Source organism: Drosophila montana, unplaced genomic scaffold (assembly GCF_035044405.1).
Source record: "Drosophila montana isolate Dmon_TW-CO22-7 unplaced genomic scaffold, ASM3504440v1 contig_2666_1, whole genome shotgun sequence".
Classification (NCBI taxonomy): domain Eukaryota; kingdom Metazoa; phylum Arthropoda; class Insecta; order Diptera; family Drosophilidae; genus Drosophila; species Drosophila montana.
The window spans coordinates 163953-190814 of NW_026997533.1; the positions used below are offsets into that span (position 1 = coordinate 163953).

At 45.6% G+C, this 26862-nt stretch overlaps 1 protein-coding gene and 1 long non-coding RNA gene across 2 annotated transcripts; one reads left to right on the plus strand and one right to left on the minus strand.

Moving 5' to 3' along the window:
- Window positions 1–1146: 1146 nt before the first annotated feature.
- Window positions 1147–25103, minus strand: sev (sevenless). Its single transcript, XM_064683600.1, has 12 exons — window positions 25034–25103; window positions 22385–23483; window positions 13881–13955; window positions 11490–11555; window positions 11083–11418; window positions 10788–11024; window positions 10413–10732; window positions 4981–9623; window positions 3568–3845; window positions 3315–3506; window positions 2171–2607; window positions 1147–2102 (listed from the first exon to the last, which is right to left on the minus strand). Exons 2-12 carry the CDS (start codon window positions 23177–23179, stop codon window positions 1736–1738), a joined length of 7746 nt encoding a protein of 2581 aa, XP_064539670.1. The 5' UTR covers window positions 23180–23483; window positions 25034–25103; the 3' UTR covers window positions 1147–1735.
- On the plus strand, window positions 12420–12930 carry LOC135429331 (uncharacterized). Its single transcript, XR_010436401.1, has 2 exons — window positions 12420–12529; window positions 12585–12930. It is a non-coding gene; the product is annotated as an uncharacterized LOC135429331 (long non-coding RNA).
- Window positions 25104–26862: the final 1759 nt, after the last annotated feature.

A 26862-nucleotide genomic window follows, 5' to 3' on the forward strand; every position in this document is an offset into this window, starting at 1 on the left:
ATTAGTCAGTCAGGACAAATAGTTTTATATATAGAGATTAATATATGTTTGTAATTCAGTACTCACCTGTATTTTCCCACGCACGATTATTTTATCGTCATCTATCAGAAGGCGGGATATGAACTTTTATATAAACACATATCTGAAAGAACAGAAAAGCAGAGATAATGTTCAGCTTGTTTGCTTGCCAAGCCTTACATGAATAAGTGAGAATCGCGTAGAAAGGATATTTTTATAAATACGTTTTTTTGTTTAACTCAGCTCTACATATACACATATTTAAGTATAAATGAATGTATGTATTAAATTACATACAAACCAACATATAATTTTTAATACGTACCAAATTGTACCATTGTCTTGTTCATAATTGATTCCGCTTCTTCCCTTTGCTCAAGCCGCCGTCTTCTCATTAAAAACCTGTTGTCTTCTCCATAGTTGAAGCCGCTTTCTGCCATATTAAATCCTCCTCCTCTTTTGCTGAAGACGCCGTCTCCTCATTAAGTGAAGCCGCCTCCTCCTTTGCTTGAGTCGCCGTCTCCTCCACAGTCGAAGCCGCCGTCTCCTCTAGCTGAAGTGAAGTCTATGCCACTTACTTGAATTCATGAGAATCGAGTAGTAGGGCATACGTTTTTTATGAATATGCAGCGCGGCTTGATCTTGCATATACACATACATGCACACGCACATGCATAACTTCATGCAAACAAATATACATTCCTACAAACATATATACATACATAATACATACATACATACATGCATACACACATATATACATACATACAAACATACATACAAAAATACATACATAAATACACACATATACACATATATTTACACATGCATATTCACATACATACACATATACATATTCATATATAAACACATACATACATACACATATAGACATTTACATACATACACATATAGACACATACATTCATACACACATACATACATACACCCATACATACATACACACATACACACATGCATACACACATACGTACGTACGTATATACATACATACATACACATATTCACATACCTACATATATATGTACATACATATGAAAATGAGTTTGGGGACGGAAAAAAAACCTGTTTTATACATTCGATTTTTGCATTGACAAAATATACAAGTTATATACAATAATATATCGTTTTTATTATTCAAATCTAAGCTATATGCGATTAGCGTATACTCGAAAAGATTGACTGATCATCAGTCAGTGCGTTAGCCAATCAATCAAGCTTAAAAATATATCAATCAGCCTGATTGAGGCGGAGTATAATAATTAAAACATAAAGACTAATTCTACAAAAATATCTTGTATTTATTGTTCGATACTTGCTTCGCTACTTGTAACATATATTCGAATACGCATACTCTTCTAGTTGGGTATATTCGAATACGCATACTCTTCTAGTTGGGTATACCAACATAAAAAAACAAAAAAAAAAAAAAAACACAAATCGCAAAACAGAACCATTTGATTTACATATAAGACTTGTTGAGGTCATCTTTTGGTCTTGTTTAGCGTTTGGATTCAGTACAGAATAGTAAATCGATTAAATAGAAACCATAATTCTAAGCCCATAATCGTATGTGTGTGGGCGGTATTTTGGCGTGGGGGCGTGACATGGTTGAGTGCGCCCGAGCATGCGAATGCGAATGTTCATCAATTTGTGGCGCCGCAACTGGCGGCGGCAGATCCAAATGAAGGGGATTTCAAAGGCGCGAAATGCCCTCATTTGCATAGAGCTGGCCATTCTCAGAGGCTGGAGCTGTGGTTATGACTGCAGTTGTGATGGTGTGCATGGGGGGTGTGGTGGGGCTTCCTCTCGTTTCGGTATCGTTTGTGTTGACCGTATCTTTGGCGTCCAAGTGCAGCGTGAGGCGCTCGGGCGCATTATCGAAACGCACCTTGGCGTCCGGCTTGCTAGCGCTCAATGCGGAAACCAACGGCGTCTCATCCGTGGCCAGCATTTCGGTGCGCCGCAAATCCGAGCTGAGGGCCTGCAGCGTGCCGAGGCAGCGCCTAAAGCTGGGTCGCTCCCAGGGCTCGCAGCGCCAGCATTGCAAGAGCAGCGAATAACTGTGGGCAGCATGAATAGGACATTGATTGAGAACAGAGGAGTTAAATGTAGGAGCTGGGCCACTTACAGCTTCTCGGGACAGCGCTCCGGCTGCTGCAGCCGTCCGCCGTCCTTGACATGGGCGAGCACCTCGAAGTTGTTGCGCGCCGCATACGGCTGCTGGCCGAGCGTGAATATCTCCCAGCAGAGCACACCGAAGGCCCACACATCCGACTGTGTGCTAAAGAGGCCATCCACCAGGCTCTCGAGCGCCATCCAGCGCACGGGCAGCAGTCCCTCGCCCTCCTTCCGGTAATAGTCGCTCTTGTAGATGTCGCGTGCCAGCCCAAAGTCGCCAATTTTAACAATTCGCCGTCCGCCAATTGCCGCTCCATCCGACACCAGGCAATTGCGGCAGGCGAGATCCCGATGCACAAAGTGCATATCCTCCATATAGCTGCAGCCATTCGCCACGTCCAGGCACATGCTCAGCAGCTCCGGCAGCTGCAGCTTGGACAGCGCTTCCTGCAAACGAGCCATCAATAAGAGTGATTAAGTGAAGTGCTCGACTAGAAGATATCCTGTAGACACATGCACACATTCTAGCTTCCTCTCTACTTTTGCTTGGGTATGGAATTCTCGAGAAGCTTCGGTGTTTATTGTCCGATCTTTATGAAACTTTCAGCGTGTAAATATGGCATCAGAATGCTCGACTAGAAGATACCCTATACCCAGCTGCCACAACACAAATACACTCTAGCTTCCTCCCTCGGGTTTACATTTTTAGATATGGAATTCTCGAGGCCTTCGGTGTTTATTGTCCGATCTTTATTAATGAGGATCCCTAAATATCCTTTTAACTTTGGGGTAATTTTGGTTGAAGGCATCCAAAAAGTGACAAATTGTGTACTCTAATAAGGCTTTTAGTATTTAACTTTCATAATTTGATGTATTAAATAATAAGGAAGACACTCGTAAATAAATAAATAAACGAAATTAAATGAATAAAAAAAAACCTTGTCTCGATATTTAACGATATTATGATAGCAAGAGGAGATATAAAATGGACAGACCCACAGACATGGCTAGACCGACACGGTGCTCCCTCCTGATCAAGATTACATACATCGAGATGCTAACTGCTGTGTGTCACATACATATTCACAAAAACAGTTGACCCTTTACTCATTTACAATGGCTACAGGGTATAATAAGTGCAAGTGCTTGCTTACCTGTGAGCTGGGCCGTGCCGCACGCAAATAGCTGAGCAAATCGCCGGCCTCCATGTGCTCCATAATCAACGATATGGAGTCCGTGTCACAGCAGATGCCAATCAGGCAAACGATGTTCTCGTGCTTGAAATTGCTCATCAGCTGCGCCTCCTGCAGCAGCTCCGCGAACTCGCTGGCGCCCTTCCGCAGGCTCTGTAAAATAAAGCGCAGCTCTTTACATGACAATTCAGTTGGGTGCTGTTGATCAACTCACCTTGATGGCCACGCGCTGCGGCTGCGCTTCGTCCTCGGCCTGCAGCTGACCCTCGTACACCTCGCCAAAGGCGCCGCTGCCCAGGAAACGCAACAGCGTCAGCCGGTTCCAGTTGATCTGCGGCAGCAGCGCAATGTCCGCATCGCTCAGCGACATCGAGAAGGTGCGACTGCGCGCGGCCAGCAGCTGCTGCTGCGTCTGCAGAGCCGACATATTGCTCCAGATGCTCGGGCGGCTCTGCTGCAGCAGCTTTTTGGCGCGATGGCGACGCTTTTGCACTGCAAAATCGCAAAATTTACTTCATTAGCGAGTCTTGTGTGTGTCGTAAGTGTGTGACTGACTGATTGATTGATTGATTGATTACGTGTTTATTAAATGATTAACTTACTCATACTCGATTGACTCATATTCATATTCAATTGAATAGTTCGCAAAGTAATTAATTGATTTACTCACTCATTCACTGATTGATTGATTAACTGCGTGATTTTTTATTGATTGATAGACTCAATCATGATTGATTAGGTGATTACTGTCACCCAGTCTGACTGATTTCATGCTTGAATAGTTTGCTAATTTACTCACTCATTCACAGATTAATTGATTGATTTTATGATTGATTGACTGGCTTGTGATTGGTAGATTTAGTTAAAAATTACTGACTGGCTGACTGATCATTGGGCATTTTGATTGACTGCGTGATTATTGCCTGATTGACTGACTGAATCATGATTGATTTGGTGGCAGACTGATTACAGATAGTAAGTTTGATTAAGTGGCTGTCCTTATGATTGATTAACTGACTGCCTGATTAACTGTTTATCTGCCTGATTGATTACTTAGTGATTGGGTGATAAACCGCCTGACCAGCTGACTTAATAATTTTCTGATGTAATAATCAACTGGCCAAATGATTGAGTGTCTGATTGGCCGTTTGACTGACTGATTAATGAACCTTCAATTCACTGTTAGGTCAGTTTTACAAAACTGACTGATTAATTGGCCAATTACTTGATTACCATTGATTTCTTGACAAATTAAACGACAAATTATCCAGCTGATGGATTGATTGGTTATCATAGTTGATTGACTACGGACTGACTTACTAATTGAATGATAACTGGATTCACTGGTTAATTAGCTGACTGATTTATACTGTTTAAACGACTTATTTTCAAGCCGATTGATTGAATGGCAAAACGCGATTAATTGACCGATTGATTGGTCAACTGATTGACAAAACGATCGGTCAATCAAATGACTGATTGATTGACTAACATACTTATTGACCTACTTATTTTCTTATCGATTAATTCTCCGACTGAAAGATTGACTAACTGACCGACTAGTTGAATGATTGACTGATTGACAGATCGATTGACGAAGGCGGAAAAATATTCATTTTGAACTTACATTTGCGCACAAGCACCAAGGCGAGAACACAGCTGGAGACAATGGCAGCCGGGGCAATGATGGCCAAAACGAGGGAGCCGCGCTTTTCGGGCGAGACAAAGGGCTCGGCAATGCGTTCGCTGTCCTCGCTGTAGGGTCCCCAGCCGTGCGGCCGATTGCGGGCACGGACGCGGAACAGCAGGAGGCGACGGGTGTGCAGCTCGCGCACAATGCAGCTCAGTTCGGTGGTATTACAAAAGTCCAGCCACTGATCCTCGATGACCAGCGGCTCCTCGGCCCAGGGCAATAGGGTAAGCGTAGTCTCCCGCCGCCTCCGACGACGAGTGGTGCGCCGGGCCTGCAGAGCCTCCAGATTGTACAGTAAAATGGGTGAACCGTTGTCCAGAGCGGGCGTCCAGCTGACTCGAAAGATTTCGCCTGCAATATGCTCCAGCTGCGGCCGGCCCGGCGCACTGGGTGCATCGCCCAGCGTCTCGTACTCATGACTGGGACCAAAGTAAATGGGAGCACCCGGCGTGGCGGCATACGCCAAGGCCAGGCGGCAGGAGTAGTGCGTCTTCGGCTGCAGCGGAGCCAGCCGCATCTGTGTGTGATTGCCGGCCACATTGAAGTGGAGCTGTTCGCGCAGCGATTGGCATTCCAGGATAAGCGAACTGAGCGCATCCGGTGTGCCCGGCCAGGCGAGCGTCATCCCGTACGCGTTCAGCTCGATCAGCTGCAGCGGCGGCAGCGGCGCATAGCTGCGGATCAGCAGCCGTCCGCTGCTATTATATTTGCTGGGCGTGGCATGCGCCTGCAGCCAGACCTGATAGAGCCGGGCGGGCTGCAGGCCCGTCAGCCGCTGCACGCCCGCCGTTTCCACGCGCTGCTCCTGCGCAGGCTGCTCCAGCGACTGCTCCTCGGTATCATCCAGCTGCAGCTGCCAGTGCAGCGTGTAGTAGACGCTCGCGCTGCGCAGCTCCAGCGGCGCCAGCCAGCTGACCTCCAGCTCGCTGGGACTCAGCGCTCGGCCGCTAAAATTGCGCGGCGCACTGGGCGTGGCCACAGCCGTGTGCAGCGCCAGGGCGGGCAGCTGCAGCGGCTCCAGGCCCAGCTGCTGCTGATAGTAGCTGCCAATTTGGGCACGCAGCTCGTAGACATGATAGGGCTCCAGTTGACTTATGTTGAGCGTCAGGCCGGCGGCGGAGTGCAGAGAGCGCAGCTCCGGCTGTGCGCTGCTGCTGACATTCAGCTGATAGTTGAGGCCGGGCACAGGCAGGGGGCAGTCATCGGCGGCGCTCAGCGCCGGCAGCTGCAAGCTGCACTGCGTCTCCTCGCAGCTGGGCGTTGGCTCCGGCCAAGCGGCCGCCGTGGTGGGCAGCAGCAGGCAGCGGCGACTGGGATACGCCTGATAGTTGTAGGCGCGCAACAGACGCACCTCGTCCGGCTGCAGATCCAGTAGAAACTCCAGCTGCTGTCGACGGCGGCCATAGGCGCGCACGCTGCCATTGCGCAGAGCATACAGATAGCCCGGATCCTGGGCCAGCTGGCCGATGTCATCGTTGAGCAGATTGACCTGGGCGCGCAAAGCGCTGGACGTGCACAGCTGCCGGGCGACATGGTAGACGCACAGCCGGCCCAAATGATCGACCAGATTCAAGGTCTCGGCCAGCGGCTCCTGGCTGCCCTCAAAGAGGCGCCATAGCGGCAGCGAGACGCCCTCAAAGCTGAGCGCGCTGCCATTGGCCAGGCTGCGACCCTGCAGCGTGGCATTGCGCGAGTCCAGATCGTGCTGCAGCCAGACGAGCTGGCGGGCATGCGGCAGGGCGACAAGATCGCGCAGCAGCTGGCCATGCGGCGTGCTCCAGAGACGTTCGCCTTGGAGAATGCGACCATCGAAGCGACAGAGATCCAGGCTATAGATGGCACAGCCGCCGGCCGCCGCGTCCAGCTCGGCCCAGTAGACGATGCGCTGCACCCAGTCGACGGTCAGAGCCAGCACCTCGGCGCGCATGCGTGCCAGCTTGGCGGGCGCCTTGCCCGGCACATGGCTGAGCAGCTCCACATGCTCGTTGACCCAGAGCAGACGCTGCTCGCCCTGCAGCACAGCCAAATGTTCGACGGGACTGGCGGTATGCACCAGCTGCCTGCGGCCGCCCGTATCCAGATCCAGTTCGCCAATGTGCTCGGCATTTGCGTAGAGCAGCCGGGGCACGGACTGCACCTCGGGCGAGACGTGCAGCGCATGGCTGGTGGCGCCGGCGGCCAGGCCCGTGGCGGCCACATGGGCCTGCACCTGAAAGCGATACGTCTCCTCCGGCTGCAGGTGCTCGACGCGCGCCTCCAGCGTGCTCTGATTAAGCAACAGCTCCGAGTGCAGCTCGCTGCCGCGCCAGCAGCTGATGCGATACTGCAGCGACTGGCTGCCCGCATGCTCCTCGGGCACATCCCAGCGCAGCAGAGCGCTCACATTCGGCGCCAGCTGCAGCGGCGCCGCGTGACGGTCGACAAAGACGCGCAGCCGACGGGGTTGGGTGGGCGCCGCGACGGGCGTGTCCAGCTGTACCCGGGTGGTGGGTCCGGCGCGCCAGGCGGTGTGCGGCGTGATGCTGATGCGCAGACCGAGCGGCGCCTGGGCAAGCTGTGTGATCCGGGCAAAGGGCGTGAGCAGCTCCAGCGTGATCAGACGCTCGCTGCCGTGCTCCAGCAGCAGCTTGTAGCAGACGCTGTGATTGCCGCCGCTGGAAGCCGGCTGCCAGCGTACGCGAAAGTCATTCCAGTGGCCGCCCTCGTCGATGTGCACGCTGTCCGGCGGCACGGCAAGTGGACGCACGCCCTCATCCGGCGGCGATGGCGGCGGACCGGCCGAACGCTCCAGCAGCTGCACGGCGCTGAGCGGCTCGACCAGGCCCTCCGGCAGCAGGCGCATGGTAGCGTCCGTGTCCAGTTGTTGCGGCACCATTGTGCCGGCGGCAACGAGGCGCACCAGATGCGCGCCCCTGCCGTTCGCAGCCAGCCAGAGCAGCGCTCCCAGCGGCGCCAGGTGCTGCAGCGTGTGCGGCAGTGCGTCTGCCGCCGGCAGCGTCGCCAGCAGCTGCAGCGGCGCGGCGGCCTGGCTGCCGCCCGCCGACAGAGCTGTGCGATAGAGATGCAGCGCCGAGCTGCCTCCGACCAGCCAGTAGATGTGACGCTGCGGCAAATCCAGACAGAAGCCGCTAATCCTGCCGGCCAGTCCATTGACATGATAGTACTCCAGCTCCGGCTGCTGGGTGGATAGAGCGCTCAGCGAGCGACGCGCCAGATGCGCCGCGCTCGAATAGTAGAGATGTCCCTGGGCCGAGTCCAGGGCCAGGTGGCGGGCACCAAATATGGGCAGCAGCTCGCGCTCACCGCTGAGCGGATCGAGACGCTGGACACAATCGCGCGCCAGATCCGTCCAGTAGAGCAGCCCGCCGCGCCAGTCATAGGCAACGGCGCCCACTTGCTCCAGCCGCTCGTCGGAGCAGCTCAGCTGCGGCTGCAGTAAATTGACGCAGTGCAGCGACTGCTCCCGCCCGCTAACGTAATACGCCACGCTGGCATTGACAAGGGCCAGCGGTCCCGGCGACTGCGCCAGCTGCACGGGCAGCGGCTGCAGCTGGCCGCCCAGCTCATTGGTGGTGTACAGCGAGCCGCGACGCGTGGCCCAGCGCAGGCGATGATCGCCCAGCGGCCAGGTGCGCGTCGCCAGCGGCGCTGTCCAGGCGCCCGCCCGGCCAGCCGCATTGTTGGCGCGCACGCGCAGCTGATAGAGATTGTCTGCCTGCAGGCGCTCCAGTCCGAAGTGGGGCATGCGTATGTTGCGTATGTTATAGGCGCTCTGGCTGGCCACGTCCAGCACCTCCAGCTCGTAGCTGTAGTTGCGCGCGGCCGCCGTTGAAGTCTGGTAGGGATTAGCTGCCGGCGGCTGCCATGTTATGTGCGCCGCCTGCGCGCCCAGCAGCGCGCGCAATTCGCGCGGTTCGGTCGGCTCCAGCGCCAGCGGCTGGCGGCGACGTTCCAGCGGCAGCAGCGCGTAGCAACCGCCGTCGGGCGACTGCAGCGGCCAGCTGGCAACCGGCGCCAGCGTCTGTCCATCGAGCAGCTGCAGCTGTGTGTCGTTTGCCAGCAGCAGCTGTGCCTGATCGCTGGACCATGCGAATCTGCGCCAGCTATCGTTGGACAGCGCCAGCGCGTGCTTGTGACCGCCATCGTAGCTCAGCTCCAGCAGCTGATTCTCCTGTGGCAGCAGCACGTGCAGCAGCCAGCGCTGCGGCTCCAGCAGAAAGCGGCCTGGTGCTACCGCGGCCATGGGCTGGGTGAGGCGCAGCAGCTGCTTGCTGCTCAGATCCAGACGCCACAGGCTCTCCGCATCGCACCAGAAGAGCCAGCCGTTCAGGGCGTCCAGCTCCAGCTGTTCGACGACCAGGCCCAGCTGCACGCCCACCACCTGCACATCGCCGCCCTCCAGATTGCTGGTAAACAGCTCGAATCCTTCGCTGCTGCTCGCCTCCGCTGCCATGTAGAGGCGTCGCTGCAGCCAGTCCAGGCTCAGCTTGCGTACCGTCCACTGGCTGCTCCCATTCGTAGGCAGCTCCAGGCGCAGGCGCCGGGCAGGGCTTGACGTCGCCTCATCCAGCAGCTGGCTGTAAACAGAAAAATGGCAGTTTAAGCTATAGCTAAACTGAAAATAATCTATATACACATGACTGACTAGCGGGTATACCCCGGCGTTGCCCGGCCTAGCCCGACCTATAAAATAAATTATCTCACAGATCTTTAAAAATGCCAAGAATAATGTTGCCAGCTTTAAATGCCAAATTGATCTTGAGGTTAAACCATGAACAAAAAGCCAAACCTTATGAAAATCGAATGAGATTTGACCGAGTTATGGGGGTGGGAAATTTTGACCTATGTCTATATATGATATTTGAGGGTACCCCTTTCACATGAATTTTGACCAGAAATAATGTTGCCGGGGTTAGATGCCAAATTGATGTAGAGGCCAAACCATGAACAATAAGATAAACCCTATGAAAATCGGATGAGATTTGACCGAATTATGGGAGTGGGAAATTTCGACCTATGTCTATATATGATATTTGAGGGTACCATTATTACACGAATTTTGACCAGAAATAATGTTGCCAGGTTTAGATGCCAAATTGTTCTAGATGCCAAGTTATGAGGAAAAATATAAGCCTTATGAAAATCGGTTGAGTTTTGACCGAGTTATGGGAGTGGGAAATTTCGACCTATGTGTATATATGATACTTGTGGGCATAGCCCGGCCTTGCCCGTGGCACCTATAAAAAAAATTCTCGAAAGAACTTTGAAACTGAGTTTGAAACCGATCGGAAACAACTCGGAAATATTCACAAAAGCAAACTCTCCAAAAGATAATTGAACAGCGGCTGAAGTGAGACATTGCTCACCTGTGCAGCTGACCCAATTCGTCCAGCAGCCAGAGCCGCTGCTCGCGCTGCGAAAAGGTAAAATCGCTAATGTTCGTCTGCTCGGAGCTGTAGAGGAGCCGTGTCTCGCCCGCTGGCTCCAGTGATTGCCAGATGATGCTGTGCTCGCCCGCAAGCAGCACGCTCTGCAGCTGCTCCGGCTCTAGGGGCGCCTTGGTCACAATGCTGACCACCGTGGACGGTCCCTCGCCCTGTTTGTTGATCATGGTCAGCGACACGGTGTAGTTGGTGAGCGGCTGCAGCTGGGCAAAGATGCAGCTGGCACGTTCAGCAGGCAGCAGCTGGTAGAGATGGGGTTCTTAGATTTGGCAGCTAGAGTTGGAGCTCGTGACGTACCTGCTCGCGGCTGTTGTTGCCTGCGCTGGTCAAGAGCACGCGGTAGCCTTCAATGGGCGCGTTGCTGTAGCGTCCGGGACGCCAGTGCACGGCCACATGATGCTCATCCAGCGCCAGCAGTGCCTCGATAATGGGCGCAGAGATGGGAGCGCCCTCCATCGGCGTTTCATAAACAGGCGTCGCTGGCGAATAGAGCACATCCTCGCTGCTCTCGCCAAAGGGCAGCTCGAAGCGAAACTGATCAGAGTTCGAATTTAAATCTCCAGAGATTTGAGTTAATATATCAATGACCTACCTTATAGCGGGTGTAGGGCACAAGCGCCTCCAGAATCTCACATACGTAGTACTCATCGCAGTCGTAGTCCGCCAGATTGTGCCAGGCTTGTTCCGACTGATTCTCCACTTGCTGGTATTGTATGTTAAAGGGTCGACTGGCCAAATAGTTCTCCGGGAACTGCATGGCCCACTTAATGGTCAGTGTGCTGGACTCATCCGGCATCTCCAATAGCTGCGGCTGCGTTGTCTCCACCAGCCGAGCCATGGCCAGGCGCTGCATATGCCAATAATCACGCTGCGCCGTCTCGCAGGCTCCAATGCAGGGCATGTCGTACGGATAGAACTGCGTGGAAGCCTATCAATATAATGGAGTTAAGAAGCTATCATTAGAACGGTAGACAGCTTGCAGCTGCAGATGTCACTCACACAGGCCTCCTGGCAAGGCTCGATCTCCTTCAGCGCGCGATACCATTGCGCACAGCCCTTGTTGCACTGCAAAGAGATGTCGATCAGATTTGTTGAGATAGACGCCCTTATCAGGGAGGTGCAGGGGAAAGTGAGGGTTATCTAAATTCAGCTGAAAGTTCCGTCAGCCTTAAGCCTCGCCTGAAAGAACTATTAAAATCAAGACTGGACTAGCTGATACCCTGTATTTTAGGCTACAATTCTTTATCTTTATGAAGTAAGAGGCTCTTTTCGGGTGTTCCCGATATTTGATATATATATATACTATTCAAGAAGCTTTAAGTAAAATTTGATGGCTTATATTTATAGATTTGCTCAAAAAACAGAATTTCGATATCGATTTTTATCGATTACTTGGAAACTGGGCCAATCATCGATTATGGGCAGCAAATTCGTACTGCGCGTGCCCTTGGAGGACCCACATGATCTATAATCCGATCTGCAAGCTAACAAAATTACATTTATCGATAAAGGACAAAAGAATGGCAGTAATCGATAGTCAGAAATAGACTTGATATGCGTATGGAGTAGGAGAACTTATCTTAGCTCTTAGAGTGCCGGAAATCGAAGCGTTCATACAAGTAAATAATGGCTTAATCTACTCAGCTCGACGCACTGATATATATATATATGTATATACATACATACATGTATATACATATATATATATATATATATAGCTAGCGGGTATTCCCCGGCCTTGCCCTTGGCAGATTTGTGCTTAAAATTTTAGATATAGCTATAGCTAGTTAAGCCGGGCATAGGGTTTTGTTTTGTTTTTGTTGATCATTGGACAGATTTATGGGATTGTAGATTTATAGGTTACAAGGCATAAAAAGCGGAGCCAACTATTTCCATATTTCAACTATTTAACACTCCACACTATTCAGCGCATACACATTTCAGATAACTAGTGAGCTGTTAGACTATGCTCTAAAAATATATTTAATGTTCGCTAACTACTCTTGTTTTTCGTGATAAAAATTCCATGTTATTATTAGGTAAGTACGAGTCTGAAAGTCCTTAACGCTAACCAAGCTCAAAGCTAAATCTTAGCTAAGCCCTATTATTGTTCCCTGATGGATTGCTGTAAAACTCAAACTAAAATTAACCGCAGGATCAGATGCCTCGCAAGCAAACTAATTGAGAGCCGACAGCAGCGTTTGCAATTGTTGTTCGACGGTTTCCTCTCCTGTCTGGAGCTGGAGTACGATTGGCCCCGCCTGATGCACTTTGAGTTCGTGTGTAACTAGCAAAGCGGTGGCTCACGAACACGGCGACAATTAAAAGCCAGTAAAAAGCTGATCAGCCGTGTCGCTTGGTAACTTAATCACATCAAAGGTCACTCCCCCCAACCGCCTGTGGTTAATCTGAAATACATGTAAGACAGAACTGGCTTGCATATCGAATGTGTTTATGATTTTCTTAAACAAGTGCCTGATGGCCCTATCACTGCGTATCCCTAGTTTGCCACTTCTGATACCCTGTAACTGTTGGGAGTGTGTTCAAAAGGGCATATGGCATTTGTGCTCATACATGTAAAAAGAGAGAGGAGTTATCTCTGATAGGAATAAATTTATATATTCGCGAACAGTCTGTCAATCTCAAACAGCTTGAGAATGTAACCCACATTTCGATAGTTTTTACTTATCCGGTAATTTGTTTATCCTCGGACTACTATATCATATTGCTCTATAGAGAGGTATTTTTGTTTTTCAAGATATTTTCTGTTATCATTGGATAACTACTTATATCATATAGCTTCCATAGAGAGGTAGAAGACATTTTTTCCGGACGCAGCGTTTACGAGCTTTACAGAACTGTAAGTTACATATATAGATGGGTATTTGATCTTCGGCTCTTGTTTTGGAATTTGTTTATGCATATCCTTGCTTTCTGTTATCATTAGAATAGTATATCATATACTTAGCTCCTTTAGAAAAGTAGAATCCATTGTAACGTTGATATAATTCTTTGTTCAAGATATTTTCTCCGCACTCAACAATTACGAGCTTTACAGAAGGGTATTTGATCTTCGGCTCCATGAGCATTTTTTTTTTTTGTGAGTTTGCTTTAGTATACTCCCTTTGGTCAGGGTTTTTGGGCCGTAAATACGTTTCGTTTCTGGTTTCTGGGAATTTGTTCTTGTTGTGCTTTATGGGTCATTCGGTCGGTCAGTCGGTCGGTCGGTCGGTCGGTCCGTAGTCACGTTGTCTGGGAAAGTTCAAAGGTGGTTTCGAATTACGCGACTTTGTGGCCTTTTGTTGAGTTGGGGGCAATGGGGGTAGGTTGTTGGGGGCTGTTGTCAAAACACTTGACACCATTTCGGGTCGGTTTTGGGGGCAGACTTACGCGTGTTTTATAGCACTTGTCGCTGTTGTCGGCCTTCTCGCATTTAATGCCAAACTCGTCCAGAAACAGATCCTCCTGGAAAAAAAAAGTCAAGTGAAAATCAATTAGCACAAAAGAGCGCCGATTTGCAACGGAAATGCCGCAGCGAGCAGGGGAAAGGAAAGTGGTAAGGGAAACCCTAGCCGTGGGAAGAATTTTAATTCAATGTCGCTGACAATGAATGTATTTACAATATTTAACAATTATTGGTGAAAACAATGGGGAAAGGCAGATCGGTAGCTGGTAGAGAAAGAATTGGCTAGAGCCAGTGTTGCCAAAACAGCGAAGAAAGAGCTAGGGCCAGTGTGTTATCAATTCAGCTATTTTTTTTTAGCTAAAATTGGCTGTTGTCAAGCTAAGAAGAGTATAAAGGGAGGACTTAAGACTTGTGTGTTATTAGTTCAGCTGTTTTCTAGCAAGACAAGGCTATTTTCAAGCTAAATATAGCAAAAAGAGAGAGAGAAAGTGTGTTACCAATTCAGCTATATTCTAGCTAGAATTGGCTATTTTTCAAGCTAAATATAGCAAAGAGAGAAAGACCTAGAGCTATTTTAACTCCAACTATTTTTTGAATAGACTTAGCTATTTTCAACCTAAATATACCAAAGAGGTGGATAGAGAAAAAGCTAGGTCCAGTGTGTTATCAATACAGCTATTTTCTAGCTGGACTTGGCTATTTCCCTCATCAGAAAACTGTTAAAACTTGAAAGTGCACGCAATTCTAGCTATTTTTAAGCTGATTAAGCTCTTTTGATAGCTTTAACAAACAGCCATTTTCTAGCTAGAGTTTTTTTACCCCAAAACTTGATATTTGCTAGCATTTACAAATGTCTGCTAGTTTAGATATTTTATAGTCAGATATGGTTATTTCAAAACTAGATTTGGCTATTTTCAGCGAGAAAACATGAAATTTGCAAGTGCCTACAGCTGTGGCTATTTTAAAGCTAGCTTTCTCGAGTGTCTGAAGCTCTGGCTATTTCTAAGCTGATTTAGCTCTTTTTCTGGCTTTCTCGTAAAATAGAGCTGGGACCTTTGTGCTGCCGTCTTCTAGCTAGAATTGGCTGTTTGTAACATGGAACCTGTCAAATTTGCAAGTGCCTGCAGTTCTGGCTATTTTTTTAGCTGATTTAACCGTTTCCCTAGCTTTCTCGAAAAGAAAACTGCGCATAAAGCGGCAGGTTTTTGCCGTTTAGCGCTTTGTAGATCACTCTGCTTAGGTAATGCAGCTTTGTGTAGCTATTTTTATGATTTGATTTAGCTACTTTTTTTCAAGTCGGCAGTCGGCAACTCAATCATAGACCTGATTATTGACTTTACAGGCATTTTAACAACTTCTGAGAACATTCGCGCATTACAAATGCATAAATCTATTGACCAAATCGACATTTAACGGGCGTCACGCCAAACGAGTTTCTGCTTTTTTTTCTCTTTCTTTTTGTGTTAAGCACGTGATCGATCGTAAAGAGATCTCCGACTCGATCCGCAAACGAACTATTCATTGTTGTTGAGGCAAGGGGCAGCCAAAAATAGCGACATGCCATTTCAGAGCGAAGGTAAACAACTCGAGAGCTTCTCGAATCTTGGTTAACCTAGTAATACATAATATAATAATGGATCAAAGGTCTTTAACAGGCAAATTTCTTACAGACGAGCGCAGTTAATAGTCTTTCTGAGCATTAAAGCTGCGAAACCAATAGCCATAAAAAAGCCCTTATTTATTCCAAAACTTAATACAAAGTCCAAGAGAATACTAAATGGTATTCAGTTTTGTATAATATTATCTCATCTTAAACGAATCTATAACAAACTCAAATGGCTAGAAATGTTTGGACTTCAGAGAAGTTTAAGGCTTATCAACTTTTAAGCAGCGGTTTTTTTTGGCTCATTCACCGATCTTATAAGGTGGATTAACCGAAATCGGTGAAAGATGTAATTCATACTTTTTTTGTTCAATTTTCCAGAGTGTAAAACAAGATTTCAATTAATTTCTACATAGCCAGAAATGAGTTCAATGTCAATTGGATATAAACAGCGAGAAAGTATAGATATTTTCCGAACGCCGAATATTTAATACCCTTGTAAACATTTGCCTTATGTAGACATGCATAGAGAAGACATGTGAGCTCGTAAATGCTGAGTTTGATAAAAAATATTTTGGAAAATAAAATATTTTGCCATACTAAAACTCAATTTTCGACCGATTCTGTCTATAGAGCCATAACAAATAGTAATGGGATCTTGATAAGGCTTGGCTCTTGTATTCTTTCAAAATTTCAGCTACGTAACTCTTTAGATTGAACGTGGATCAATAGTCGTCAATCAGCAGCCGGTCAATCACTCAATCAGCACAGGTTTTTCTTATATAGATAAGAAAGTATACTTCAGAGAAAGTTACTCAAAAATAAAGTATAAAAATATTTATGCAATGTTCTACTTAATTTAACTTATCGATAACTTTTCATCGGAATGAGCGCAGCCAACTTCAACTATTAACTGTTATAACATTAAAGCTAGTCCCTCGGTTAAATATATTAGTGCTCATATAGAACATTTCAACTCTCGCTTGTTTACAAAACTCTGTGAAGCACCTCTCATTCTTGTTTTTGGTTCCGCTTTAATTGGAATGCTCAGCATTTAAAATTAATATTCGCTGTAAAGTGTTGTTATCGATAACTTTTTATCGGAATGAGCGCAGCCAACTTCAACTATTAACAACATTAGAGCTAGTTCCTAGGCTAATTATACTAAAGCTCGTATAGAAAATTTCAATTCTCGTTTGTTTACAAAACTCTGTGAAGCACCTCTCATTCTTGTTTTTGCTTTCGCTTTAATTGGAATGCTTTGCATTTCAAGTGAATATTACAGTGCTTAGAATCGCAACATCTGTAAATTGTGTACTGCCACTTGGCTAACGAATTTATAATTGCCCTCAGCTTCAGTTGAGGTTCGGGTTTCATGGGGCTAGGACCAGGGCCGGGTTAGATTCAATCAAGCTGGTCGAGTCCCCTTTAAGCTCCCCCTTAACGCATCCAGCTTTCACTACACTCATTCATTTAGCCAAAAACACACACACACACACATTTCGTTTGGTCTACTAAGTATTTTTCTTTTCAGCTGTGTTTTTTTTTCGCACACGCGTCAATTTAATTTAGAATTCTACGTAATATTTTATTAATTTAGCTTGATTGGCTTTTTCACAAACAGCGCACAGGGCTCTGCTGGTGTGTGTGCGAGTCTGTGTGTGAGTGTGTGTGTGAGCGTATGTGTGCGTATGTGTGGCGACTTCATGTGATGCTTAGGCGCTGCTCGCATTGGCCATTGAGATGAAAGATGCAGGCGAACAGAGGGCTGAGTGGTGGGATGAAGGTTGAGGGGACGGGGCGGGCGGGTGCTTGCTAATTGGCGTTGGGGGTTTTCATGTCGTCATTGCGCGTCTTTTGTTGTACAATTTCTATTACATTAACTGCCTGACTGATTGACTGACTGACTGACTGACTGACTGACTGACTGACTGACAAACCCACTCACATACTTGAGAGCATGTGTGTTATTGACACAATTTGTTGCTGTTGTGCGCTGCAGTCCGAAAATCCAAACAAGAGTACGCTAATCGGCAGTGCCCGACTAGGATATACCCTAGGATATACGCACCCCCAAGCTGTCCCTTCTATCTATACACACACACAGTCCGACAAGCAACGGCTATGCTGCTTCTTCCCTTGGCTACATACTATGCCTGGGAAGTCAAGCCATGCCGCAATAACTTCAATGTTTCTAGTTCGATCCTTATGAAATTTACAAACATTCACATTCTGCGATTCTATTGGCAAGTGTCCGTTGTCGGTAACATGTGAATGGCAAAAGTACCGCTTCTTTAAATAAACAGCTAATCGCTTTAATTTGATTAGCCAAAGCGCCGCAAAGTTTTCCCTCCAAAAGTCAGATAATACGGCCTCGAGGTAGGAGCTCCATTTAATGGACTCTTTGCGGGATTTGACCAACTTTAAATGTTGAAAACTGTTCGATTAGTAAAATTTTAAATTATAATTTGCTATATCAGCTGTTTGTGGGAATGATATTTTCATATTTTTCATAAAATCGATAAGAAATTCGATAAATTATCGGAAAGCACACGAATTACTCGTTTTCGCAAATGTGAAATATGTGTTTTTTTTATGCGAAAACTTACAGGCAACATTTTTCTCATAAGAAAAAAATGTTACGTTCGCAAAAAATTTAAGAAATGTTGACAGTGGAATCAGGCTATAACACAAGAACTAAAACATTTTCCCAGAAAAGTTAAATATATATGCTAGACTAGACTAAACTGGGCTCTAACATTTGAAAGCTGCGAAAAATAGAGAATATCCTTATAAAACTGTTATCGATTTCATAGAAACGAAGCAGATTATCGATAACTTAAAGCAAAGCAAGTTCCTCGCCCATCGAGTCCCTGAGATAAACTCGGCTTTTGACTCCGATAAGCCGCAACTGCGAATACCCCCTTGACCCATTTTCAGTGGGCATAGGGTATAATAAATTGGCTCAACATTTTGCAAAGAACATCATCAACATCGTCAGCATTTTAATCATCATGTTAAATGATTCTTTTGTAGAGCTAAAGATATTTGCGCTGTGCGATCCAAGTGCGCTTCTGAATGTGCCCCCTCCGGTTGCAGCAATCGCTCACCTCCGCCCCCCCGCTTCTGTGTCCGGCTCAGGCTCAGGCTCCCCCAGTCAACCAGCTGCAACGCTGCCAATTAATGAAGCCAAGCGATAAGCAACAATTTTCACACATATTAGATACACACGCCGCTTAAGTGATAGAAAGGGGGGGACACACAATGGGTGTGGGAGGAGGGACAGGGTCACAGAGTCCCTGCTCTAAATATACCCCAAACCGTGTCCCAATCTCAGTCGCAGTACGTCCAGCATTTACAGCAATTAGGCTGCCTGATTAGTTTTAATTAAGCCAACTGACATGAAGATGCCCCTGTAAATGGGTCTCGGTCGGGGGCAATGCGAATGGGCTTTACGAAACACAGAAAATGGGAAATGAGAAATGAAATCAAGTGCGAAATAAGCAGCTCTTAATTAGGACTCACTGCTCTCAACTATTCTTCAATTAAACGCTGCGACAGTTTTACGTACTCTACATATATCGATAGGGTGTTATCGATTAGCGAGAAGGCGGACGCGGAGAGCAACTAGAGTGGAAAGCAGAGAGATAAACAAGCAGCTTGTAATTAGTGCTGAGCTCCTTTCTAAATCTTATGTAGATTAATTTCTTTATATCGATAACTCGTTTATCGATTGACAGGCGCCAGATTATTCAAAGCTCTGCAGGTTAAGTCGGGAGGAGGCAGAGAGACTCAAAAATATCGAGGTGTTATAATGTTTATTGATAACTGAAAAGGGTTCGATATGATTTATGGCTCAAGTGCTCAGGTATTCGAGTGAGGCGAATAAACAAAAGAATACGTAAAAGTCTTGTAAAAGTACTCGCCGAAATTAACCTTTCAAAATCTCATAATCTCGTTGTTAGCGCTGAGTGTTCCCAATCGCTTTACTATTATGTTTATCGATAGCAGAATAAGGCCTGATATTGGGCATCGATTTATCGCTCTACTGCTCAAGTAGTCGACTGAAACCAAAAACCAAAAGGATACGAAAAAGTTTTGTAAAAGTACTCGCCATAATTGATCTTTTGAAATAGCAAACCTATCGATAATAGGTTTATCGGTTTTCAGATGGTAACGTATCTGTTCTTTGAATAAAACAAGATAGAGAGTCTCGTAACTTATACTAAGTACTCGCCCTACTAAATGAATACCTATCGATAACAAGTTTATCACATGATAGATATTAAAATTTCCGAATTCTTTGAACCCAATTTGTTCCCCACATTTACTCATTTACTCGCAGGACTCGCTGTAAAAGTTAAAGCAAGCATTTGGCTGTCCATAATCGATAATGTGTATCGATAGCTGTTTATCGCACAACAAAAGCGAGAGGAGAGAACAATGTCGGCCTGGACTGCCAGGAAATGCGCCTTTGTGGCGCCATCTATTGTGCAGCGTTGTGCAATTGGGAATTTTCAAACAAAAGTGCGATAAAAACAAGCGTGCTACAAAAACAATTGCAAAACACAACAAAAACAAGCAGAAAAAAAAGAGGGAAAAAAAGAACAAACGCAGAGCACTTAAATAATTTTTTAATTATGCCAGATACGTGAGCAGTTGCGGCGAGTTAGCCGAGAAACTAATTAAAAGCAGCGCGACAATATCTATTATGGTATCTATATGGTATACATATATATATATATATATAAATGGGAACAAAAGATGATGATATATGTGTCCAATTTGTTTCATTCTATTTGGTGATATTGGGCGCAAGCAATTAATAGCTAAATCAAGCCAAATAGCCCCAAACTGAATGCCAGCTGGCGCCAGCTAGCGGCAGTTACTGGCAACTTTGGCCTCCTCATGGAGCAGACAGTCCAGAGAATTCTGGAACGGCCCACACAATGTGCACTCATGCAAATTGCAATAAAGCGAAGGTAACCCAAATATAAAGCTTCCCAACAGATACAAATGCAGACACAGATACAGATACAGACACAGATATAGATACAGATACGGGATACAGAAGCTGAGATACATGCGCCGAAGCTGTTACATATAACAGCTCAGTGACAGTTGTTTAGAATCTAAATTGTAGATTCTGTTGATTTAAGTGCCCGTTTGACATGACAAGCGACCCAACGGGCTATAATCACGAAACTTGACAGTATATATGCACATAATACACATGGATCGCTTAATTAGGGGCTTCAGAGCTGGGCAGTGCGACAGATTTCAATGGGATCCGACATGTGACTAAGCTCAACTGTCGTTAACTTGCAGTTTTCTTCAGTCATTCAATTGGCCAATCCCAAACAATTTGTGCATCTTGGCACGTTTTGGGCTTGCGTATGAATTGAACTGCTGCGATGCGCAAAAGTCAAGCAGAAGCATCGCAAAAACCAAGAAAAAACATTGCAAAAACCAACAAGAACAAAAAAACATCGCATAAACCAAGAAAAAACATCGTTAAAAGAAGTTAGGTGAAAAAATGCACCTTGAAGCAGCGTCTCTTCAAGTCTACCAAAGTTCAATAAGAACTCGAAAAGAAAGCAAGTAAGAGACATTGCAAGGGGATGCAAACGACTGCCCGATACTCTGTTTCCAGTTTATCAATCGAAAATCGAAATTCCACTTATTTTATTTATTTATCTAACCAGGCTGCAAATGAGTATATCTACCAACTTCTTGAGAGTCTTTCAAAAGGCTTAGCAATTGGATCTAACATGAGTTTTGCCAAGAAGATAAAACTTAGTTAAGAAGTCAAGTTTACGAAAACGTGCTTTAAGGCTTTTTTTGTTCTACCAGAACTAGGACGTCCTCAAAATATTAAAGAGTCTCAAAGACGCATAACTTTTTTCTTAAAGGCCAAAGTAAGCGTTAGTCTTGGGTCCTTTAAGCCTTCAGTTTAAAGCCAATTGAATTATGATACCCAAATCAAGTAAACTAACATAATAAAAGGCTAACATGAGCTTTGCCAGGAAGATCAAACAAAGGTCTGAACAAGTTAAATTTGCGAAAACAAAGTTTTTAGGTTCCTTTCCTCTACCATAACTAGGAAGTACTCATGAATATAAAAGAAAATTTAAGATATGCCAAGTGCATTGAGACACTCAAATAAAGGAAGTTACGATAAGTTTAAGGGTTCAGTTCACTAACATGAGCTTTGCCAGGAAGTATAATATAAGGGTCGGAACAAGTTAAGTTTATAAAAGAGTTAATATATAAATACCTTTAAGGCTTCTTCGCTCTACCAGAACCAAGAAATCTTTAAGTCATAAGTCCTTAAAGCTTTGCTTGCCAGAGCTCTAGCTTAAAGCCAATTGTGCTTCATTTAACTAACATGAGCTTTGCCAGGAAGTAAAATATAAAGGTCGGAAAAAGTTAAGTTAATGCAAACAAAGCTCTACCATAACTAGAAAATGCTTAAGAATATTAAAAAACGTTCAAGGTAAGCCATGTGCATTGTGACACCCAAAGCAAGTATGTTACGATAAGTTTAAGGGTTCAATTCACTAACATGTTCTTTGTCAGGAAGATAAAATATAGGTCTGAACAAGTTAAGTTAATGCAAACAAAGCTCTGCCATAAATAGAAAATCCTTAAGAATATTAAAGAACACTAAAGATAAGCCAAGTGCATTGTGACAGCCAAAAGCCAAGTAAGTATCGATAAGTTCAAGGGATCAGTCTTCTAACATGAGCTTTGCCAGGAAGTATAGAATAACGGACATACTAAACTGTACTTACGGTGCACAAGCACGTGGCTCAAGGTCACAATAACAATAAAAATTTCATTTAGTTATAGTTTAAACCCCCCGTTATCCAACTAGCGACTCACCTCCACAATGCAGCGCTGCACACATTCGCGGGTGACGCGCTCCAGAACGATGCGCTCATCAATGGCCGCGTCCGCAGCCGCTGCCGCAGCCTCCTCTTGTTGCTGCTGCTGCTGTCGTTGTTGTTCTTGCCTGCGGGCATTTTGGGTTGGGGTCTGGATGCTGGGTGGCATTCTGACCACGCTGCTGATGGCAATGCCCTCGGCGATGCTGGGTGGCGCCGCACCGACATGCTTTGTCCAAACGGCCACCTTCTCGACCACATCGCTGTTCAGCTGGGGTCGCATATGGGTCTGGGCCATTGGCAGCAACATCGGAGCTACTGCAACTGCAGCTGGTGATGTTGTTGTTGGTGTCAAATTTTGGTCCGACTCGATATGGGAGCGGCAACAGACATCGCAGCAGAGCGAGAGCAGCAGCAGCAGCAGCAGATTGGCAATTAGTATCGTGGAAATGCCGCCGTGACCCGACACAGAGAATTGGCCAGGGTTCAGCTGACGTCCCAGATGCAGCAGCTGCTGGCGCAGGCCCACAAGCCGCGTTGTGTGCCGCCGAACACGGCGATCGCCGTCGCCTTTTGAACTGGCAACGGAATCGGAATTGGAATTGGAACTGGAACGAGATCTGGACTGCTGCTGCTTTGAGCGCTCCTGGTTGATGTGAGTCGTGGACATCTTGGTGTTCACATTAACAGCGATTTTAACATTGAAACTAAAGCTCAAGCGTTTGGGTGGATGCGGCGGCTGTTGCTGCTGTTGTTGTTGTTGCTGCTGTGCTGCATCTTCTCGCCAAAACATAGTCCACAATTCAAATGTTCATTGGAGCACAAAAATAAAACTCGACCTACGCCTCGGCAATGCCAAGTTCCAAGTGGGTCTCTGCGTTCCGGCGGGCGGAACGGGGCGTAGCTGCCTTCCGTCCGACTCTGACTTTGAGCACGGTGTGTCTGTGTGTGTGTGCGCGAATGGTTGTGCGTGTCCGAGTGTGTGTGCGTCTGTCTGTCTCTGGGCTGGTTTCTAATTTGTTGTCGTTCGATTTCGTTGCTGTGGTTGAAGAAGCTCTGCTCGACGTTTTTGCATTTACATTTTAGCGCACAATTTGCTGAAATTGAAAACGAAAAACTCGAAAAATCAGAAACGTATCGGCATATGCATATAAATGAATTAACATATTATGTTAATCAACAAACACGCAACAATAATAAACTAAACCAATTGCCCCAAAACAGTTCAATGTACCAATGTTTGATCTGATCCGATCTACAAAAACAATTCGCAACCAAAGAGCTGCTCTCTAACTTAAAAATCGAATTAGAATTGGAATCTCCTGAAATACGAGCACAGTTAATAAACCAGGGAAAAGTTTGTTTTCTCTGCTGAGCATACAAAAGATTGCAAATGATTCAGATATGAATCGAATGATTAATCATGATAATGATAAATGTGCAAAATATAATCTATATTACTTTTTATATAGCACACAGATTGAACAGGATTTGGATCAAGCTGCCGGCACAAAGACGCTAGCTTCTTTCTATAGGCTTCCCTTTCGCCCCAGTCCCTGTTAACTTCGTTGCATATTGCCCGATCTGTATGAAAATTGAAAGGCTTAAGGTTCTAACTTCGATTTCGAGCCGAATAAGGGGAAAGTGAAATCATAATCAAGCAGGGAGAATCTAGCCAACATTTTTGGCGTATTTATATCTAAATCAATAAACATAAAACTTAATCATCAAATAATCAGAGCAATTATAATGCGTAAAACAAGCCACAAAAACTACAAATTTCCCCCCCAATTTAAAGCCTTATTGATAGAGCGATAATGTCAGCGGGATTTGGGAGTTTGGGGAGTTTGGGGGTTCACTTTCTCCACACAGATGCATAAATGCGGATTAAGATGAAACCGCATGGAATCGCTGGGGAATAGCGTTAAATTCCTGCGGCGGGAATATATTCATGAAATGCAATTGATTTGCCGATTCGCACTTAAAACAACAACAACAACAATAAATTGTTAAAATGCCGCTTTATTAATTAACTCCAAAAAACACAGCACAAGAGAAAAATGAAAACCACAAAAAAAAAAACATTTATAAATAAAAATAATAAATAAATCACTAATTAGGCGCGCGAAAATGCAAGAGAAAATGCACAGAAAACATTTTTAATTGCATCAAAAAAAATGGTGCAAAAAATTTGCCCGTAATTAATTAATTATTCGCATTATTCTATTAGCGAGCAATTCCGTTTTGGCGTTAATTTCTGTTTGTGCCCATCTGCATTTGGTATATTTTCACAGCACTCCGTGGGCAAAGTTCTCAAATTTCTCGGCTACAGCTCGGAGGAGGCTATGGAGTCCGAGTTTCGGAGTCGGGCTTTGAATAACACTCGCCCACATAGCAGGGGACAGTTAATGGGAGGAGGGGGTTGGGAAGGAGCTCTTCACGCGCTTTAATTCAATTAGCTGAGAATTGATTCGAGCGCAGCTTAATTGCATTTGATTGTAGCCCTTTTTGGAAGGTTGGGAGGGGCTTGGCTCAACTTCAAAGCTACTTCAGAGACTCGCGCGGCTCATATGTCACAGCCGTATCTTTATATGCACAAATGTATCTGCAGCCCGTGGCTATGTATTTATATCTGAACGCTGCGTACTTAACCGTGCCGCGATCGTCGCTTAACTGATGGAACCGGCAAACGGCAAACGACAAACGACAAGCGGCAACCGGCGACTGCGACTGCGACAACGACTGCGACAGCTCCAAAAACAAGTCAAGTCTCAAGTCTGAACTGACCGACTAAGCGATACCGTGGACCAAGCGACGAGCTGTCGTTTACAAAGATTCTAGCTTCCCTTTACAAGCGAACTCATGTCGCTTGCTTGGGAAACGCATTCTGGAAGAACTTCGGTACTTATAGTCCGATCGTTATGATATTTTCAAGGGTTATATATGGTATAGAAAACTGTGTGTATACCAAAGCGCAAGGCTCTACCTATACAAATAAATATAAATATAAGTAATATAAGTTTCCTATGCCGAAATGTAAAATATTCCTAATATGCATACACTAGCTCCGAAAAACTTCAAATCAGCTTACGAAACCAAATCGATATTTAACAACATTTTCCAGTTTCTAGACGTGCGGACAGACGGACATAGCCTGGTCGACTCAGCTTGTTGTCTCGTCCAGAAACATATATGTATATATAATTCATGGTCGTCGAGCTGCTGCCGTCTGCCTGTTACATACATTTAAACAAAATCATTTTGGCCTATTTGCCCATTTTCCATGTGTACAGGGTATAAAAACAACCCCAGCCGAAGTCGCAAGCCAGAGCAAGACGATCAGCGACGACAACGCGGAGAACGACGCGACGAAACTTCGGTTAACGTAGACAGAGACCCCGCATTTAGCCAAGCGTCATGGGCGATTCCAGAGCACAAAGGTATCTGGATAGTTATACTAATGCTTAAAGTGCCACCGAAAATGAGACAACTCTTCCAGCTGGACTTATGCAGCTCAAAGTTCACTATTCAAAGCACAATGCCGAGCTGTAACAACGATTAGTTCGACTCTACTCTCGATAAACAACAATTAACAGCAAGTGATTTGACATTCTCGGCTAATTATTGGCCAACACTATGACACAGACATATTTTCTTAGTTGCCTGCAAAACGAAAACTCATCTGCTTGAAGTGCTTTAAGAGCCCATTGATCTTTAAGCTTCTGTTTTTGCTTGGGTAAACGTCACCTACAAATCAGCCAAATCAGTCAATCAATCAGTCAGTCAATCAGTCAGCAGCCAGCTGTTTAGCTTATTTCTCGAAAATTTTTGCAAAAAAAAAACCAACATTTGCACGACCAAATTCCCATTGGCAAATCTTAACCGGATTCCCAAGCGAAATGCGTTTTTTATACCATAAAACCCATTGAAAATGGGCAAAAGGAAGCATAACCGAGTCATAAAAGGTCTGTCTACCTATCAAACTGTGTGAACTGGAGAGCTACAAAAGCTTGAAACATAACATTTGATATATATACGAACCTATAACATACACAAAACGAATACAATATAGATAAATATTCTGACACATGGTTTTTAAGCATAACATCAACATTTTGAGAGCAAGATACCCTTTAGTTTTTATGTAGTTTCTCGTATAGTATAAACCAAATAATATTCATCTATACACCCTCGAGGCTGGAAGCAACTAGCTTTGGTATGCTTTTGTATATCATATTTAAGTTCTAAAAACTTAATAAAAAGCGAACAATAAACAGAGAAGCTAATCGAGGTGTAGGGCAAAGCGAAGAGGAAGCACAACGGGGGGTGTGGGTGAGGCCTATTTTAGTGGATGCATGCATAGAAGGCAACTAGAATGTTTTTAATGCGCGCTGAGTATTTGCATATGCAATTTAGAAGATTCCCTTACAGTAATAAAAAGCACGGGCAAAGTATGCAGCGAACTAAATCAAATGA